Here is a 15844-nt window from a genome sequence, read left to right on the forward strand (position 1 = left end):
TACTTGCATGGAGACACTCCGGGAAAGCCTGAGTATCATGCCGTTTTTTATGTCTTTCGGAAGCCTCTAGAATCTCCGAAGACTTTCTGGTTCGCCTCAAAGGCATCGCTGGTCCGACACTTCAGCATATCAATGCAGTCCATTAAATACAAAACATAAAAACTGTTAAGAAAAAAAAAAAGACAAATGAGAAAGATCAGGTCATTGAAACTGCCAGAATTTCACTATTGGTTTAATGTTGAGGACACCTTCAGTTGTCTATCCTTTATATATATATATATATATATATATATATATATATATATATATATATATATATATATATATATATATATATATATGTGTGTGTGTGTGTGTGTGTGTGTGTTTATGTGTATGTGTGTGTGTGTGTATGTTGTATGTATTTATATGTATATATTATATATCCATATATCTATATAAATAAAAATGTAAATGTTCATTTGTTCAAAATCTTAAATCTCCAAAAGTTCTTCGCCGATTGCTTTGAAATTGACACAACATTTTCATTAGAATACGTTTGTGTTTTTGTAATGGGGTTTCATCCTACCTCCCCCCCTCCGAAGGGGGTGGGAGTGAGAAGGGCTTCCTGAAACGTAGCTACTTTTGCCCGTGAAACGGGGCTGGTTATGCCCGTAGACTTAGTTACTCTACGAATTTATCATGCATAATTTCTGCATATGACTTATCATTTGGAAATAAATACAATAGGCGGTAAACATCAATGACATCAAAGAGGGTGGAGATTGACTCGTATATATATATATATATATATATATATATATATATATATATATATATATATATATATACTTGTTAAATTCAATTGCTGTTCTGCATCGAATAAGTTTCGTGTGTCGATTTCTGGTGAAAAATACGTAGGCTTTCTGATTCTTATATATATACTATATAACGTATATATATATATATATATATATATATATCTATATATATATATATATATATATAGAACTCATATCATATCATATCATATAATATACACACACAAACATATATATCCTATAATATATATATATATATATATATAATATATAATATATATATATATATAGTATATATATTATTATATTATAAGTATCCATATCATCACTCAATATCTATCCTAATATACACACCACAAACATCATGTATATTTATTATATATAACTATCTCTATATATATAGCCTAATTATTATAACCTATTATAATTATATATATATACATATATATAATATATATATATATATGTATATTATTATAGATATAATATATATATATATATATATATGTAATTTACATACACATAGGTACATTCAAAAGAACACAGATGTCATATTACATTCGAAAGAACACATATTACAGTGAAAAGAACACAGATGTCATATTACATTTAAAAGTACACAGATTACATTGAAAAGAACACAGATGTCATATTGCATTCAAAAAAACACAGATGTCATATTATATTCAAAAGAACACAGGTTGGCATTCAAAAAAAGAAACACAGGTGTCGTATATATTCAAAAGAACACAGGTTGCATTCAAAAGAACACAGATGTCTTATTACATTTAAAGAAACATTGTCCATTAAAGTGAAACAATTAGTGAGCTTCCTATAATGCCATCGAGAAGTCTTTCATCTGGAGCATAATAGGTCTCGTCCTTTTTCACCCGAAAGTCAAAGTCTTATTTCCCGCTGTTGCCTTCTTCGCAGACCTGTCGGTGGCCGAAGTATCTGCCTGGGACGCTGACGACGCCACCGAAGGCACCAACGCTCGCATCACCTACGCCATCGAGAAGAACGTCATCCACGACAAGTCCGGAGAGGCCATCTTCAGCGTGCATCCTCACTCCGGGCTGGTGACGACCGCCCTCTGCTGCCTGGACAGGGAAACCACGCCCGAGTACCATATTCAAGTGGTGGCTGCCGATGGGGGAGGACTCAAAGGTCGGTTGAGTAATGCTGCGCCATACTTACAGTCGGGGATCATTTCGATAAATGTGTGTGTGTATCTCTCAAGTATAAAAGATTCATTAAAACATTCTGGTTTACACTTGAGACGTATCCTGTTTTAACAGAAGAATTTATTTGTTATGTATGTATATATATATATATATATAATATATATATATATATATATATATATATATATATATATATATATATATACATACATGCAGTAAGCTACAAATGTCCTTTATCATCCAACGTTCCTGAAGTCCTGATTTCTCCTCTGTCCGCTGGGCGCTGGTTCTAATCCACGAGAGGACGAAAATATTATCAACTAAAAATCTCCCCTTTGGTTAACATAATGAAAATATATTAATTCCGAGGTAGACCGAATTGGTTTTTAAAGGACACTCGTAGCATCATGCATGTATATGAATCACGGTGATGTGATAAAAATTCATTATATTTATATATGTGTGTGTGTCTGTCTGTTTTGTGTATGGATTCTGCTTATTATATAAATGGTAGGAGAGAATTGCTTAAATGTTTTGCTAAAAAAATGTTCTTCTTAATGTTTTCATGATATTTCAAATTGTTTTTAGTTCCAGTCTGTGTCGACGAACATATGAATAACCTGTCATAAAATCTGCCCTGCTGTGATATTACAGAAGTGCAGTAAAGAATCGTCACATTTTTAGTGCCAACTTGAAAGGGAAAGACTTTTCTCATACCATCTTTTCCGAAATTCGCTGCGAGAGAAATTCACAACCAAGGGCGTATGGTGAAGCTTTAATCCTAAGCCCCCGTATTTCACCGCGCCCTTACCAATATACGATAAGGAGCGCCATGAGATTTATGACGGCATAAGAAAAAGTATTGGGCGGGAGGTGTGACGCAATAAACCTCACAGCTCAGTAGCTGAACATGACAGATGTGAGTTTTTTGTTGCTGTGAGTTGGATTATCGCCCTGGAAAATGGTAGGTTATGTAATGCCAAACGTATGTGGAGAGGCTAAATCGTTTTGCCCCTTTTTTTAAAAAATTATTTCAAAAGGCAGCCCAAAAGTTTTTGTCGTAGATTTTATTTACCTTCGTACATTTTGGATGTGAATAATGCGAATGCGTTCTTGCGTGCTAGTGCATATTTTTATGTGTGTTCTTCGGTAACGCTTTTAAAATGAACCAAGTAAATAGAGAAGTCTTGTCTCAAATGCTGGGAGAACTGCTCTATCATACTGTATTCAAATAATAAGTAATAACTTTAAGTTGATTATGACGTATTTTTATAAAAATATTATTCGCATATTTCCTTCGGCTTGATTTATTCCATTAATTATATCTGATGTGCTATCTGTAAGCTTAGTACGCAGTTTATGTTTTTGAATGAAAAGCAAGAACAATGCCAATCACTTTATTTTCAAACTTTATTTTCAATCTTATTACTTGAAATCGAAAGCAAAATACCCGCGGAAATGTAAAGCCAGTAAATATCCACTTAGATTTACATTCAGTTTCCCTACAAAGTTTTAAGATTTCTTTTCCTCTTGTGTTCCTCATAAAACGTGGACTTTTGCATCCCTGATTAAAAATGAATCAAACTCCCATACACAGGATAATCTGATCGTGCACTTCTTTTATTTTGCGCACCTGCGCGTAAACATTGAGAAGTAAAACGACTCGGAAAATATAAATTCAACCTTATTTTTCCTTCACGAAATTTGCTACGAATAAAAGAGAAAAATAAGTCTCGCATAAATGAGAGCTCCTCGGGCGACATCGCGGAACGAAACAGAAAACATAATCTGTAAAACATTTCAGATGTGAAGTGGTTGCCATTCCAGGCGGAACCCACGACACATATTGTAGTGGTTAAGGAGAGAGAGAGAGAGAGAGAGAGAGAGAGAGAGAGAGAATAACTTTATTGCAGACGATATTTTTTCCCCTATAATTCTATTAACATTAAAGCATACGAATACGCTTAATCCTTTATTTCATGCTGTTACGTAGTAGACATTATTATTATTATTATTATTATTATATTATTATTATTATTATTATTATTATTATTATTATTATTATTATTATTATGAGGATCAGCTCTATTCATATGGAGCAAGCAAGCCTACAAATCCAATCTTCCAGTGCATATGGTGCTCGTCCGAAAGAAGTTACAGAAGATGATAGGAAATAGAGAGAGAGAGAGAGAGAGAGAGAGAGAGAGAGAGAGAGACAGAGAAGGTCAGTTGTTAGAAAAGTAAAATTTATTAATAAATTGGTAAAAATACAAATAAATAAAAAAAACAGGTGAAATAATTGAAGGTAGTAATGCATTTCAGCTTCGCTTGAACGTTTAAGGCTCTAATTGCCCAACATTAATTCAGCATTGGTGAAAAATGACGCCCAGAGGAGTTTCACGTTAAGGAGACTAATCCCCCTGCATACCAGATGAGACATAGAATCTTTATAAATTACATTTCTCTTCTAGGTTATGCTGGGGCTTAGAGTCCCCCGCCTGGGGATTACTCATCTAGGCAGTGAATGTATTTCTAAGGTCTTGCATAATGATTTTCATCTGTTATGAATAATCTGTCTCTCTGTCCTTCATCGTTATGCACACACACACATATACGTGTATATATATATTATATATATATATATATATATATATATAATTATATATATGTGTGTGTGTGTGTGGTGTGTGTGTGTGTGTGTGTATATATATATAACTTGAATTTCCACAGTGGTCTCTGGATGAGATCGGTTGCGAAAATAATTGGAATGAGGTACCAAGACTTTCAACTTCTATTCCAAAGTCATTTTCCTTGAAGACGACTTTGGAATAAAAGTTGAAAGCCTTGGCACCTCCCTTCCTTATTAATTTTCATGTGAGGATCTCACTTGTATATATATATTACATATATATATATATATATATATATATATATATATATAATATTTATTTCTGTGCTCACACACACACACGCGCGCGCGCGCGCGCATCTCAAACAACCACAGGGAAGAAGTGAGTGTGCGTCCGTAGCTAACGTGTCACGTTGAGGTGATCAGCTGTTTAATCTCGGATTGATATGACGATTGTTCGATCCGGATTTGAATGCAAGTATATCAATCTTGAATATACTTCCCTCGCAAACAAGTGCCGTTTTCTGTTTATATGTAAGTGGGGTATTCAATTCAGCAGTCTATTTCCCATGTGCCTACATGTTTCCATTCTCTAGAAGTGACCTTGACAATGATTAATTTCGGCAAAAGTACAATAAATACATTCATAAATCTTATCTTTTTGGATGTTTTTGCCATGTCTGAGAATATTTATTGATTATTGATTTTATATTTCCGTTCATTTTTTTCGGAACTAAGATGGATATATGTATTATCTGATAATTTCATCCACATCAGGACCTCTAGACAGTTGCTTTTAGGCTATTTAAAAGTTTCCCATTTATTATCCCTCTTTAGTTATCTACTTTTGACGTTAGAATTAATTCTATTAATTTTCGACCTTCATTCAAACTCGTCCGATAATGTCAGAGCAGGCAGGCCTGACTTCATATCTCATTTGCCAAGAAGTGTTTGCTCTCGACAGCGTCATCCCGAATGGCAGCTGGAAAATAGGCTAGTGCGTTGCGGCAGACATAATTCCTATTACGGAAAGGAGTCTCAAAGACCTTGGTTTCCCGGTGGAGGACTTGGAGTGACTGAGAAAAATCGATATTGTATTTCGGTAAGATAATATCAGTAATATTGATTATATATTACCCAATTTAAGTTCACATATTTTTTCAGTGTGTAGCGTGACATTCTATGGGTAATTCATTCCATATTTCAGTATTACCAGAATACTGACGTCATTGTTGACGGAATAGATATTATACGAACAACACCTGGTAATGCTATTTAAAAAATAAGGAAAAGTTTTCACTTCCAGCATGACATTAGATCGCGATGATTGGTCTACACTGAAATGTCATGAAGGATGTGTTGTCTAACATCGTGTGAATACGATGTCCTTTATATTATGGAAACAATTAAGATTACTGGGTTTATTCGCACATTATAATTCTGACAGTCATAAATTACGGAAACCTGCAAAATACTGTTCACATTTATTAAACAAGAATTTAGATCAATTAAGAAGAAACACTCCTTAGATCCTTATATCTTGAACAGCTTATCACTAGAACTTGTTAAACCACTCAATAAGACAAGAATTGATCAGTAATGGAAAAAATATATTTACACCCTAAATACTTAATTACACGAGAATAGATTAATAAGCAGTTAAGGGAATTGCACAAGAATACATTAATAAGTGGTGAGGAGAATGACACAAGAACAGACTAATAAGTAGTAAAGGGAATTTCACAAGAATAGATTAATGGGTAGAAAAGGGAACTACACAAAAAGAGAATAACTCAAGAAGAGATTCACAATTAGAAAATGGAACTACACAAGGAGAGATTCATACGCAGAAAAAGCAATAAGGGGAACTGAACGAGAGTAGAATAATAAGCAGAACCGGGAAAGTATATCCCCAAATCGAACGCATATCTTGCGTCATATTTCCAGGTACGGGTACAGTGGTTGTTCGCCTGACGGACGAAAACGACAACTCTCCGCGACTTGCTAGGCAGTACTGGGAGCTGGAAGTGGACGAGACGTGGGGCGATGGTCCCCCGAATAACTTGACCCTCTTGGAGATGACGGCAGCAGATCCTGACACGAAGAACCAGTTCTCATACAAGGTACTGTCCTGCCGGTCTTGGGTGTTGCGACCTTCCTTGTATGTATGTATGTGTATGAAGTTTGTGTATGATGTTTACCATTTACACAATTGTTCTGTGCATTAATACAATTAAGAACAGGACCTCGTTCAAACTGGATGGTATCTTGCGGAGATGAGGACCCTTAGTCCTAGAAAACTTACAACTTTTTTTGAACAGATATCTCCGCTAGATACCATCAGTTTAAGTGAGGTCCTGTAAGATATATAATATATATAATATATATATATATATTATTAAATTATATAATATTAATATATATTAATATTAATATAATAATATTATATATATATATATATATATGTGTGTGTGGTGTGTGTGTGTGGTGTGTGTGTGTATGTATGTATACGTATATATAAATGAACTTTCATGAACAGATGCTAGGTTTAATTGATTATATACACATCAATATATATGTTATGTATGTTAAATAATGAGTCCACGAAAATCTGGAACGTGAATTGAATATATAAATAAAGGTAGAAGCCATGAAAAGGAAAGTGAAACAATGGAGTGTGGTGCGAGATCTTTTGACTTGAGGTCCTTTACTTAGAAGTCTGTTAAGTAAAGGACCTCGAGTTGGAAATATCTTGCAGCGCACTCCATTGTTTCACTTCCCTTCGTGGCTTCTACCTTTATATATATATATATATATATATATATTATATATATATAATATATATATATATACACTGTGAAATGCTTGTTCGCGTATGTATATCTATATGAGTTGAATATGTTATGGAAGGTATTAATTGATAAAAAAATATCAGCTATTCGCAAATGTTAGTAACCAGGTAAAGAGAAATTCTTAAAATAATAAAAAAAAACAAATGGGGTTGATTTGATCTTCACTCGCTGAAATGCGCGAGAGAGAACTGTGCACTTTGAAGCAGCCTCCAAAGGAAATGGTTTTCAGATCACAGAGAAATTCGGGGTTAACTTGGCGCTAGTTCTGATTACTTGTTTTGCATAATAAACCTCTCATTAGAGAAGAGAGAAGGTTTGGCAATTCGGCGTTTGTGTTACACTGTGGATGTGTGTTTTGTGTGTGTGTGTGTGTGTGTGTGTGTGTGTTCTGGATGCGTATGTAAATGTGTAATTTACATATTTATGTACACTCCAGTAGCAAAGGTACAATGCATTCAAAGCAGGATCCAGAGAAGCCTGATTCATAGAGTAGCTTGCGCTTAGGTGATTGGACAAATTGACCGTTGGAAAATGAAATATTGAAGTAAATTTATACTTATTTTATATATATATACATACATACGTTTATATATATTATATATATATATATAATACTATATATATATATATAATATATATATATCTGTATATATATATAATATATATATATATCATATATATATATTATATATATATCTATATATATATAATATATATATATATTAAAACCAGGGTTTGAATGAAGAGCATCTTTATTAGTTGCGACTAGTTTCGGAGATTTACATTCCAGTGTTTGTAATGGAATATTTCACATTTAAAATCAATGAAGTAATATAGCAAAATAAAATTACACATCTTAAAATATAGAGATATAAATACTCGATGTTTGTTTTCTTAAAGAGTAGAAGTCTAAAAACATAGTAATTCAACAGACCTTTCATTATACAAAGAGAGATATTATCTCTGAAGGAGACTCAACAACTCCGAGGACTATTTCGTTGGTTCTGCAAGGAAGGACTGAAAACGAATTAAGTTTATAGGATGATCATATTCTTCAGTGTGTTGACGAATAGCACTAAATGATGGGTTGCTTAATGACCTATTCGTCCTAACAGATCTTCCGAGATGTTCGAAGATGCTAACCCTGAACGGCCGCTTTGATTTTCCGATGTATGTATGCATACATACATTACACTACACCAATGACACTTGTATTTATACACAATAGATGACTGTAGCTCAGTTGGTATCTCATCCTTGAACCTGAAGAATTTTGGCAGTGTGGATTTTGGCTTATATACCACTCGAATGTTTATTTACGGGTAGGATTCATGCAATAGTTTGGTTAACCTTTTAATTACATTGAAGGACCTATTTCCAACAAACACGATGGGACAATACATAACTGCTCAGTTGACAGTGACAGTTGTAGGTTTGGACGTAATCATTTTTGAAGCTCCTTCCCATATACGTATTCGTCAAATTTTTGCTAACGTCATTGAAATATAAACTAATATTAAAAGCCCTTGATGTTAAGGTCGTAATTAAATTTCCCTTGAACTGAATAGGAATGAGCACATTTTGGTGGTCAAACCCATGAAAGTCGGTTTCCTATAAACAGATGTAATAGAATAATTTTCATTGTGACTGATCAGTATATCAATATATCAATAAAGAGGAGCTTTCCCTCTGCCTCGATTTCTGAAGTGAATTTGATATTGCTGTGCTTTGAGTTCAAGTATTCTATAAACAGTGAAATGCGGTTATTAGATCTAAAGATAAAGAATGTATCATCGACATATCACCTGTACACCAGAGATTTGAAATCTTCGGGACATTCATTCAACCATTCATCTTCATAATGAGCAGGGAAAGCATTGGCTGGTGTTGGTCCTAATGGGTTACCCATTGCTACGCCGTCTACCTGTTTATATACCTCCTTGATGAACATAAAGAAACAATCACTTACAGCTGGTGATAACAACTCAATAAACTATTGTTTAGAAAACTTTTCAACATTATCAGTATCTATAAACAAATCGTTAACACATTTGTCAATTGTTTCCTTTAAGGGTATGTTAGTAAACAAAGATTTAATGTCAACACTGGCCATTACACATTGCTCATAATTCACTTCACTAATTTCTTTTACAATAGAAAATTAATCCTTTACACTGTACTGGTTGGAGGTGATCGGTGTTCGAAAGGATACCACAAATTTTGCTAACTAATAACGATGCTCTTCATTCAAGACCTGCTTTTAACATTTAATATTCGTCTCCGATTTCCACGGAATTCTTCTATTGCTGATATATATATATATATATATATATTTATATATATATATATATGTGTGTGTGTGTGTGTGTGTGTGTGTGTAAATATATAGATTTACAAACATACAAACAATAGTTATGCGCAAGATGAAATTCATGTTTGACCTTTGAAGTCTACGAATGAACTCAGACTACTTAACTCTGTCTTTCAGTTTTATTAATAGAGTATGAATGCAAAATATAGTTTGTGTTTGTATAGTTCAAGCGTTATGGGTATATTTAAAGTATTTAAAGTTCATTATGAAATTTGACCTTAAAGTGTGACCTTGAACTCTTCCTCATTATGCACATTGCCATAATTATTATGAACATCTAACATGAAGTCTGTCTCGTATAATTGAAAAGGTTTGGACACAGTTAAATTCCTGTTTGAACTTTGACCTTAAATATATCCCAGAATTTATATAGGTTTTTCGAAACATGAAAGCCATCTTTCCGGTGTTTGTTTTTTTTATCTACCCTTGGAGAAGTACATTGAAGCGAGCAATCGCAATTAAGTACATAACTTTAATATGCGGGATAATGAAATACATTTTCGACAAAGTAATGTGACGAATAAAATGGCAACAATATTTAAATACAAATCTATATCAGAGTTTAGGAAAAAAAAATTACAAAATCTACAAATGCTCTTGGAATTCTCAACCAAAGTAGCACCATTTCCCCCCCCCCCCCCCACCATACCAGTTTTTATAACGCGACTGTTATATACCTGTATGCTAAATATTTCTTTGTATACCAGTTTTTATTAACGAAACAGTTATTTACATGAAATGCTAAATATTTCTTTCACAAAAAAAAACTGGTCATTTTCCTATCTTTGATTAATCTTGCTCGAGTGTCAAAATTTGTTTGGGCCCGTTAACGGGCCTGTGAAGGAGGAACCACGAAAATTAATATATCCTCTAACGTTACTCACACATTGGGGCAATTGCTGATGTTTTTCCAAATGTCGTATATGGAATTTTTCGTGTACAAACACACAGGCACAACCACATACAAAATCTCCCCCTCTCACTCTTTTTGTCTCTCTCTCTCTCTCTCTCTCTCTCTCTCTCTCTCTCTCTCTCTCTCTCTCTCTCCAGCCGGTTTAGTTTTAGTTTCGTCGGCTTTATCTTTCATTCTTTCGTGCTGTTCCCGTCCTTACCAAATATGTAGTATTTTTTTCTAATAGTTTTTTTTCCTGTACGCCCTTCTACTTCATTTCATTGGTCCTTTTTGAAACTTCGGAAGAGTTGAGAGAGAAATCTACAGCGAGACACTGGCATCATCTCTTTATAATCATCCAGCCATGAGAAAAGGACAGGGTGATGGAATGCTTCAATTTAATTGCTTAAAAATTAATCTTTATATAACAATTGGAGGGTTCTTGTTATTCATAAGTGTACTAGGTGATTATAAAAACGCTAGCGGAAAATTTTCCATACTGTATAACTAAAGGTTTAAGTATGTATTTTTGGGCAATTTATATAAAGAAACGGCAACATGATCGTAGTTATAGATAGTAGCTACACTACAAGCAATGCTTGTAAGAAGGTCTTCTTTAAACAAAGACAAGACAGATCGGTGCTGGGTGACTGAGCTCTTGCATGAGACTTCCGAGACAGGAGACGAGTGGACAAAGTCAGGAAAGACGTGACTGGTGGGATTTCTTGGGGGATCTTGACGTCTTGTCAGCCAGACGTTCAGGCTTCTGTAGCAAATTATTAAGACGTCATATCCCTTGACTTTGACTCAGCAAATCCTTACTCACAATTCCAGCTCAATTGCCACTTTTTGTCGTAAAATACCCACGAGCTTCGTCGGGGGTTTAGTGCCGCCAGTGCACCTCACGCGGTGCACTGTAGGTATTACAGAAGGTTTTAGCGTCATTCTTCAACCCCAATCTGCAGCTCCTTAGATTCCTTTTACTGTACCCCCAATCATATTCTCTCACTTCCATCTTACTTTCCAACCTCTCCTAACAATTGTTCCAGGTCTTCCTCCTGTCACACCTTTCAAACCTTTTTACTCTCAATTTCCGTTTCAGCGCTGAATGACCTCATAAGTCCCAGCGCTTGGCCTTTGGCCTTAATTCTATCACCCATTCTATTCAGTGCCCACGAGTGACAGGAGAATATACTACTTACATTGATGTTACTTATGTGGGTGTTTTCATTTTGAATTCTGTGGCGCTGTTGCAAATCACTGCTAATAGTTTTTTTTTCTTCTTCTCTGCAGATCGTTGAGGAAAGCGGCTGGGGCTGGGACCACTTTGGCATCCGGTCGACTGGAGCATCCGGGCAGCTGTATGCCCTGAGGACACTGGATTATGAGGACGATACCCATCGCCAGGGATTCAAGTTCATGGTTCAAGTCACTGATCGGGTAAGTATAAGTCTTGCCCCCCCCCCCTTCCTCTCTCTCTCTCTCTCTCTCTCTCTCTCTCTCTCTCTCTCTCTCTCTGTTATAGGCATACTTACATGCTTAGTTTTTGCTATGAAATGGATTTCTGACCATCAATCTTGCCATTTCTACGAGATGCATTTATGATAAACGTAAAGGAATTAGCGGAAATCAATTCTTTCATTTATCTCAATATCTAGTATCTTATCTGTGAAAACCACGCCCCCCACACCATGCGTGTTTGTCTGTGTATGGATCGACATGCGTCTGATGAGTTTTCAGTGTGGTATTTAGATCGTTGATGTTTTTTTTTTATAAATCGTAATTTGAAAGGGAACATCTCGGATACAGAAATGATCATAATTTTAACCCAAAATTTTAGTTTCAATGATCCAGCTTGAGACCTTTATGTTTTGTTTTTTTACATGTGTTGTCTTCAGTGGATCTCCTTGACTTGCACTTGGATATGTATACTACGATGCTCAGGAAAGGTAATTTTACCATTTTTTTGCCAAATATAGGATGAGCTTAAGCATGAGAATCGTAACAAGAGCTAACAAAATCTGATCCACCGATGTCGACTTCCACAAATATTTAAAATAATTGAGATCATTGCTGGGAAAAAGTAGGAAACAACTTGCCATATATATTGCCAATTAACAATTAAAATTAACCCAGGACGTGAAAAACCTGTTATTAAAATCGCTATCACATTGTACATGCGAATTATATAAAAAGTAATTAGGTATGATGTTACTCAATGCCTTTATAAGGTTGGTCATGGATATTTTACTCAGCGAAATGAAGTTTGTTATGTCTTAAAAAATGCATAATAAATAAATAAATAGATGAATAAACTCGGTCCTAAAACGCCTCTAGTATAATATTGTCTATAAGCAACCACCAACAGAAGCTGAAGAGGCTTGTTGGAAAACGTGTAAACAAGTCGGTAAAGTTCCCAGGAAGAGGCCAGATGGAGGGAGAAGCTGTAAAAACAAGTTATGACCCTTAGTTCCTTTCTTCCTTGTTGATTTTTTTCCTATGTTGTTTCGCCTCGTTTTCTTAGTATATTGCATCGATTAATGTAAAGACAATGAATGTATAGACAGATGTGAATTATTTAACTATAACAAAACAACAACAACAAAAACACTGCATTGTCCACTGCTTGCGACCAAGGTCAAATATTCCGCAGTGGCAACTGCTTAACAATACCTAGTTTAGAATTCATTTGGAAAAACACTGAGAGGAAACAAAAAGGTCACTAGAGGGTCCTTTCTTCAGGTTAGCTCTTCCACTATAATAGTCTACTGCAGACCTCGATATTTTATGGTGGCATTATACTCCACTAAAATGAACCTCATCATGACCTAGAAATGTAGCTGCAACATTATTGTGTTTTTCAATTTTTGTGCTCAAGAGGTAAGGACTTCAGAGTGAAGTGTTCCGTCTTCATTTTTTTGTATCGTAGTTCATGCTACTCTGATTAAACTGCATATATTTTACAGTTTTATATGTAGTTGTCATGAATTTTTATTGTCATTGTCATTTATGTTAATTGTAGTTTTATATGAGTGACGGTGGTACTTGAGAATGTGTCAATAAAGGTTAAACGATGGTATTCCGAATTTTGGCTCGGAGGACTGTTATATACATACGGAAGGTAATACATACGCACGTATACATGTGTGTTTAACCCGTTGGTTTTTTTTAGTAGGTATTTTGATTTAATACCAGGCTTCACTGATATTTAGTTGAATATTTGTGTTTTTACAATTTGTTTGGGTGGGCTATAGCTTTTCAGAGTACTGTTCTTAAAATACTTATATGGAAGCCCAACAGAATACGAACTGCAACACACACACACTGTATTCATTGTCTGTCATTGTGCTTTTGCTAACATATATTCCTAACGTAAGTTTCAAGAACAGTGTATATTTACATTTTAGTTGAATGTCCACTCAAAAAATTCCTTTCTTTGTACGTTTAGTATTTGTTTGAATAGAATGTCCCCAAGCCAAATTCCAAGAACAATGAACTTTGTTAATCATATTCCGAGTATTCCCTTCCCGTTAATTTTATTCTTAGTTATTATAGTGTTGTTAGAATTTTAACAATTTAAACAAGTGTGTTTTCCTATCGTCCTTCACGGCAGCAGTTTGGCTCAAGAATAATGACCTATTTTGTTGATTTTTTAACAGCCACTTTTGGCGTAAAATTACTTTGCGAAAATAGATAGGATGACTTGTGTAAGTAGTAGATATTATTACAATTATAAATAACATTTGCTACTTAAGTTATATTCGCTGTATTCTGATAATTATCGATAGATTTAGGTAAGTTCGTGCTATGTTTTTCTTGTGACCCATCCCTTGCGCCGTCAGTTTAAATCGGTTAGTTTACGAATTAATCTTTCAGTACTTTCAACAATGTGTTGATACAGTACAGGAACAACAATGTGCTGATACAAAGATCTGTTAAATTCATAAGAATTCTCCTTCGTGTCACCTGCTTTAGCGGTTTGTTTATAGGATTAAGTCATATTACCCTTCTCTTATTTCAAATCCTGTTAATAACATCCTGATTCTTTTAATTTCTCACTCTCCATTTTATTTTTCATTTTTACACAATTTATTGTAAGTTTTTTAAATCTTGAATTTTTTTCCATTCTAGGGGGATGGCGGATGGGTCGACCCCAGGCATCAAGACACGGCCTGGGTGGGCGTTAAACTCCGGGACCTCAACGACAACGCCCCTCAGTTCGTTCGTCCCCACGTCCACGTCACCATTAGCGAGGATGCCCCTCCGGGCACTTTGCTGGCTACCATGCCCGCCCGCGATCCTGATGTTGTAAGTATAAACATTGTGTAAACTACTTTTAGTTGAGGAACGTTGCATATAGTGTTTCTGGTTTGATCAAAGAGCTCATTGGTTCCCAGTTCATTTTGTAAATCTGATATTCCTTACGTGGTGGTGGTATGTGTGTCAACTCTGCATATGGTACGCAACGTATGAGACAACAGTATCTGCTTTTTAGGTATGCATTGCTCGGTTTTTACATATCTACAGTACGTGGTTCACCAATTTGAGGAGCCATTTCTTTTCAGTTTCATTCACGCTCCTCTGGTTTCCATTACTTGACAGAAGATGAATTTCAGTATAAAGTACGCAACTGATGATGAATATAAAAATTGAACTGAAAGCATCAAGATTCTGTAGATTTCACCAGATTATTGGTTTTACTTTGTACAGATAAAAGGGTACTTTTAACCGACGGAAAGGGCAGGACACCTCATTTAATAATAATGAAATGTAGTGAGACTTACAACATGAAACAACATTGAATACAACCAACACGAACTGAATTGCCATGATTTTATATGTATAACATTATTCCTTTTCTTTTGCACGGTAAAATGCTTTGATATTTTAGTATGAAAATATAGTGCCCATTCTCTTAGACTGTTGACAGTTTCTTCATTTAGAAAACAGGTTTCGCTTTTCAGTCTTGTTTACGCATAGTTTAGAACCTCTGTTCCAGAACTTGACTGATTGTTATACGCTGACCTTTCTAAAATTGAATTGCCTCACAGTACAAAGGTATTTTTTCTGATGTACATCATCAATCATTTGTACTGTTCACTGAACATAGGGTTAT

The 15844-nt window shown here is 34.8% G+C and overlaps 1 protein-coding gene across 1 annotated transcript in view; it reads left to right on the forward strand.

The window, feature by feature from the left end:
• LOC135216719 (putative neural-cadherin 2) overlaps positions 1 to 15844 on the forward strand; it is a 90241-nt gene that overhangs the window by 8378 nt on the left and 66019 nt on the right. Inside the window, exons 2-5 of the mRNA XM_064252179.1 lie at positions 1734 to 1967; positions 6561 to 6736; positions 12022 to 12168; positions 14860 to 15036. Coding sequence (XP_064108249.1) covers positions 1734 to 1967; positions 6561 to 6736; positions 12022 to 12168; positions 14860 to 15036 — 734 coding nt within the window. The remainder of the gene's footprint in view (positions 1 to 1733; positions 1968 to 6560; positions 6737 to 12021; positions 12169 to 14859; positions 15037 to 15844) is intronic.

Source organism: Macrobrachium nipponense, chromosome 6 (assembly GCF_015104395.2).
Source record: "Macrobrachium nipponense isolate FS-2020 chromosome 6, ASM1510439v2, whole genome shotgun sequence".
Taxonomy (NCBI): Eukaryota; Metazoa; Arthropoda; class Malacostraca; order Decapoda; family Palaemonidae; genus Macrobrachium; species Macrobrachium nipponense.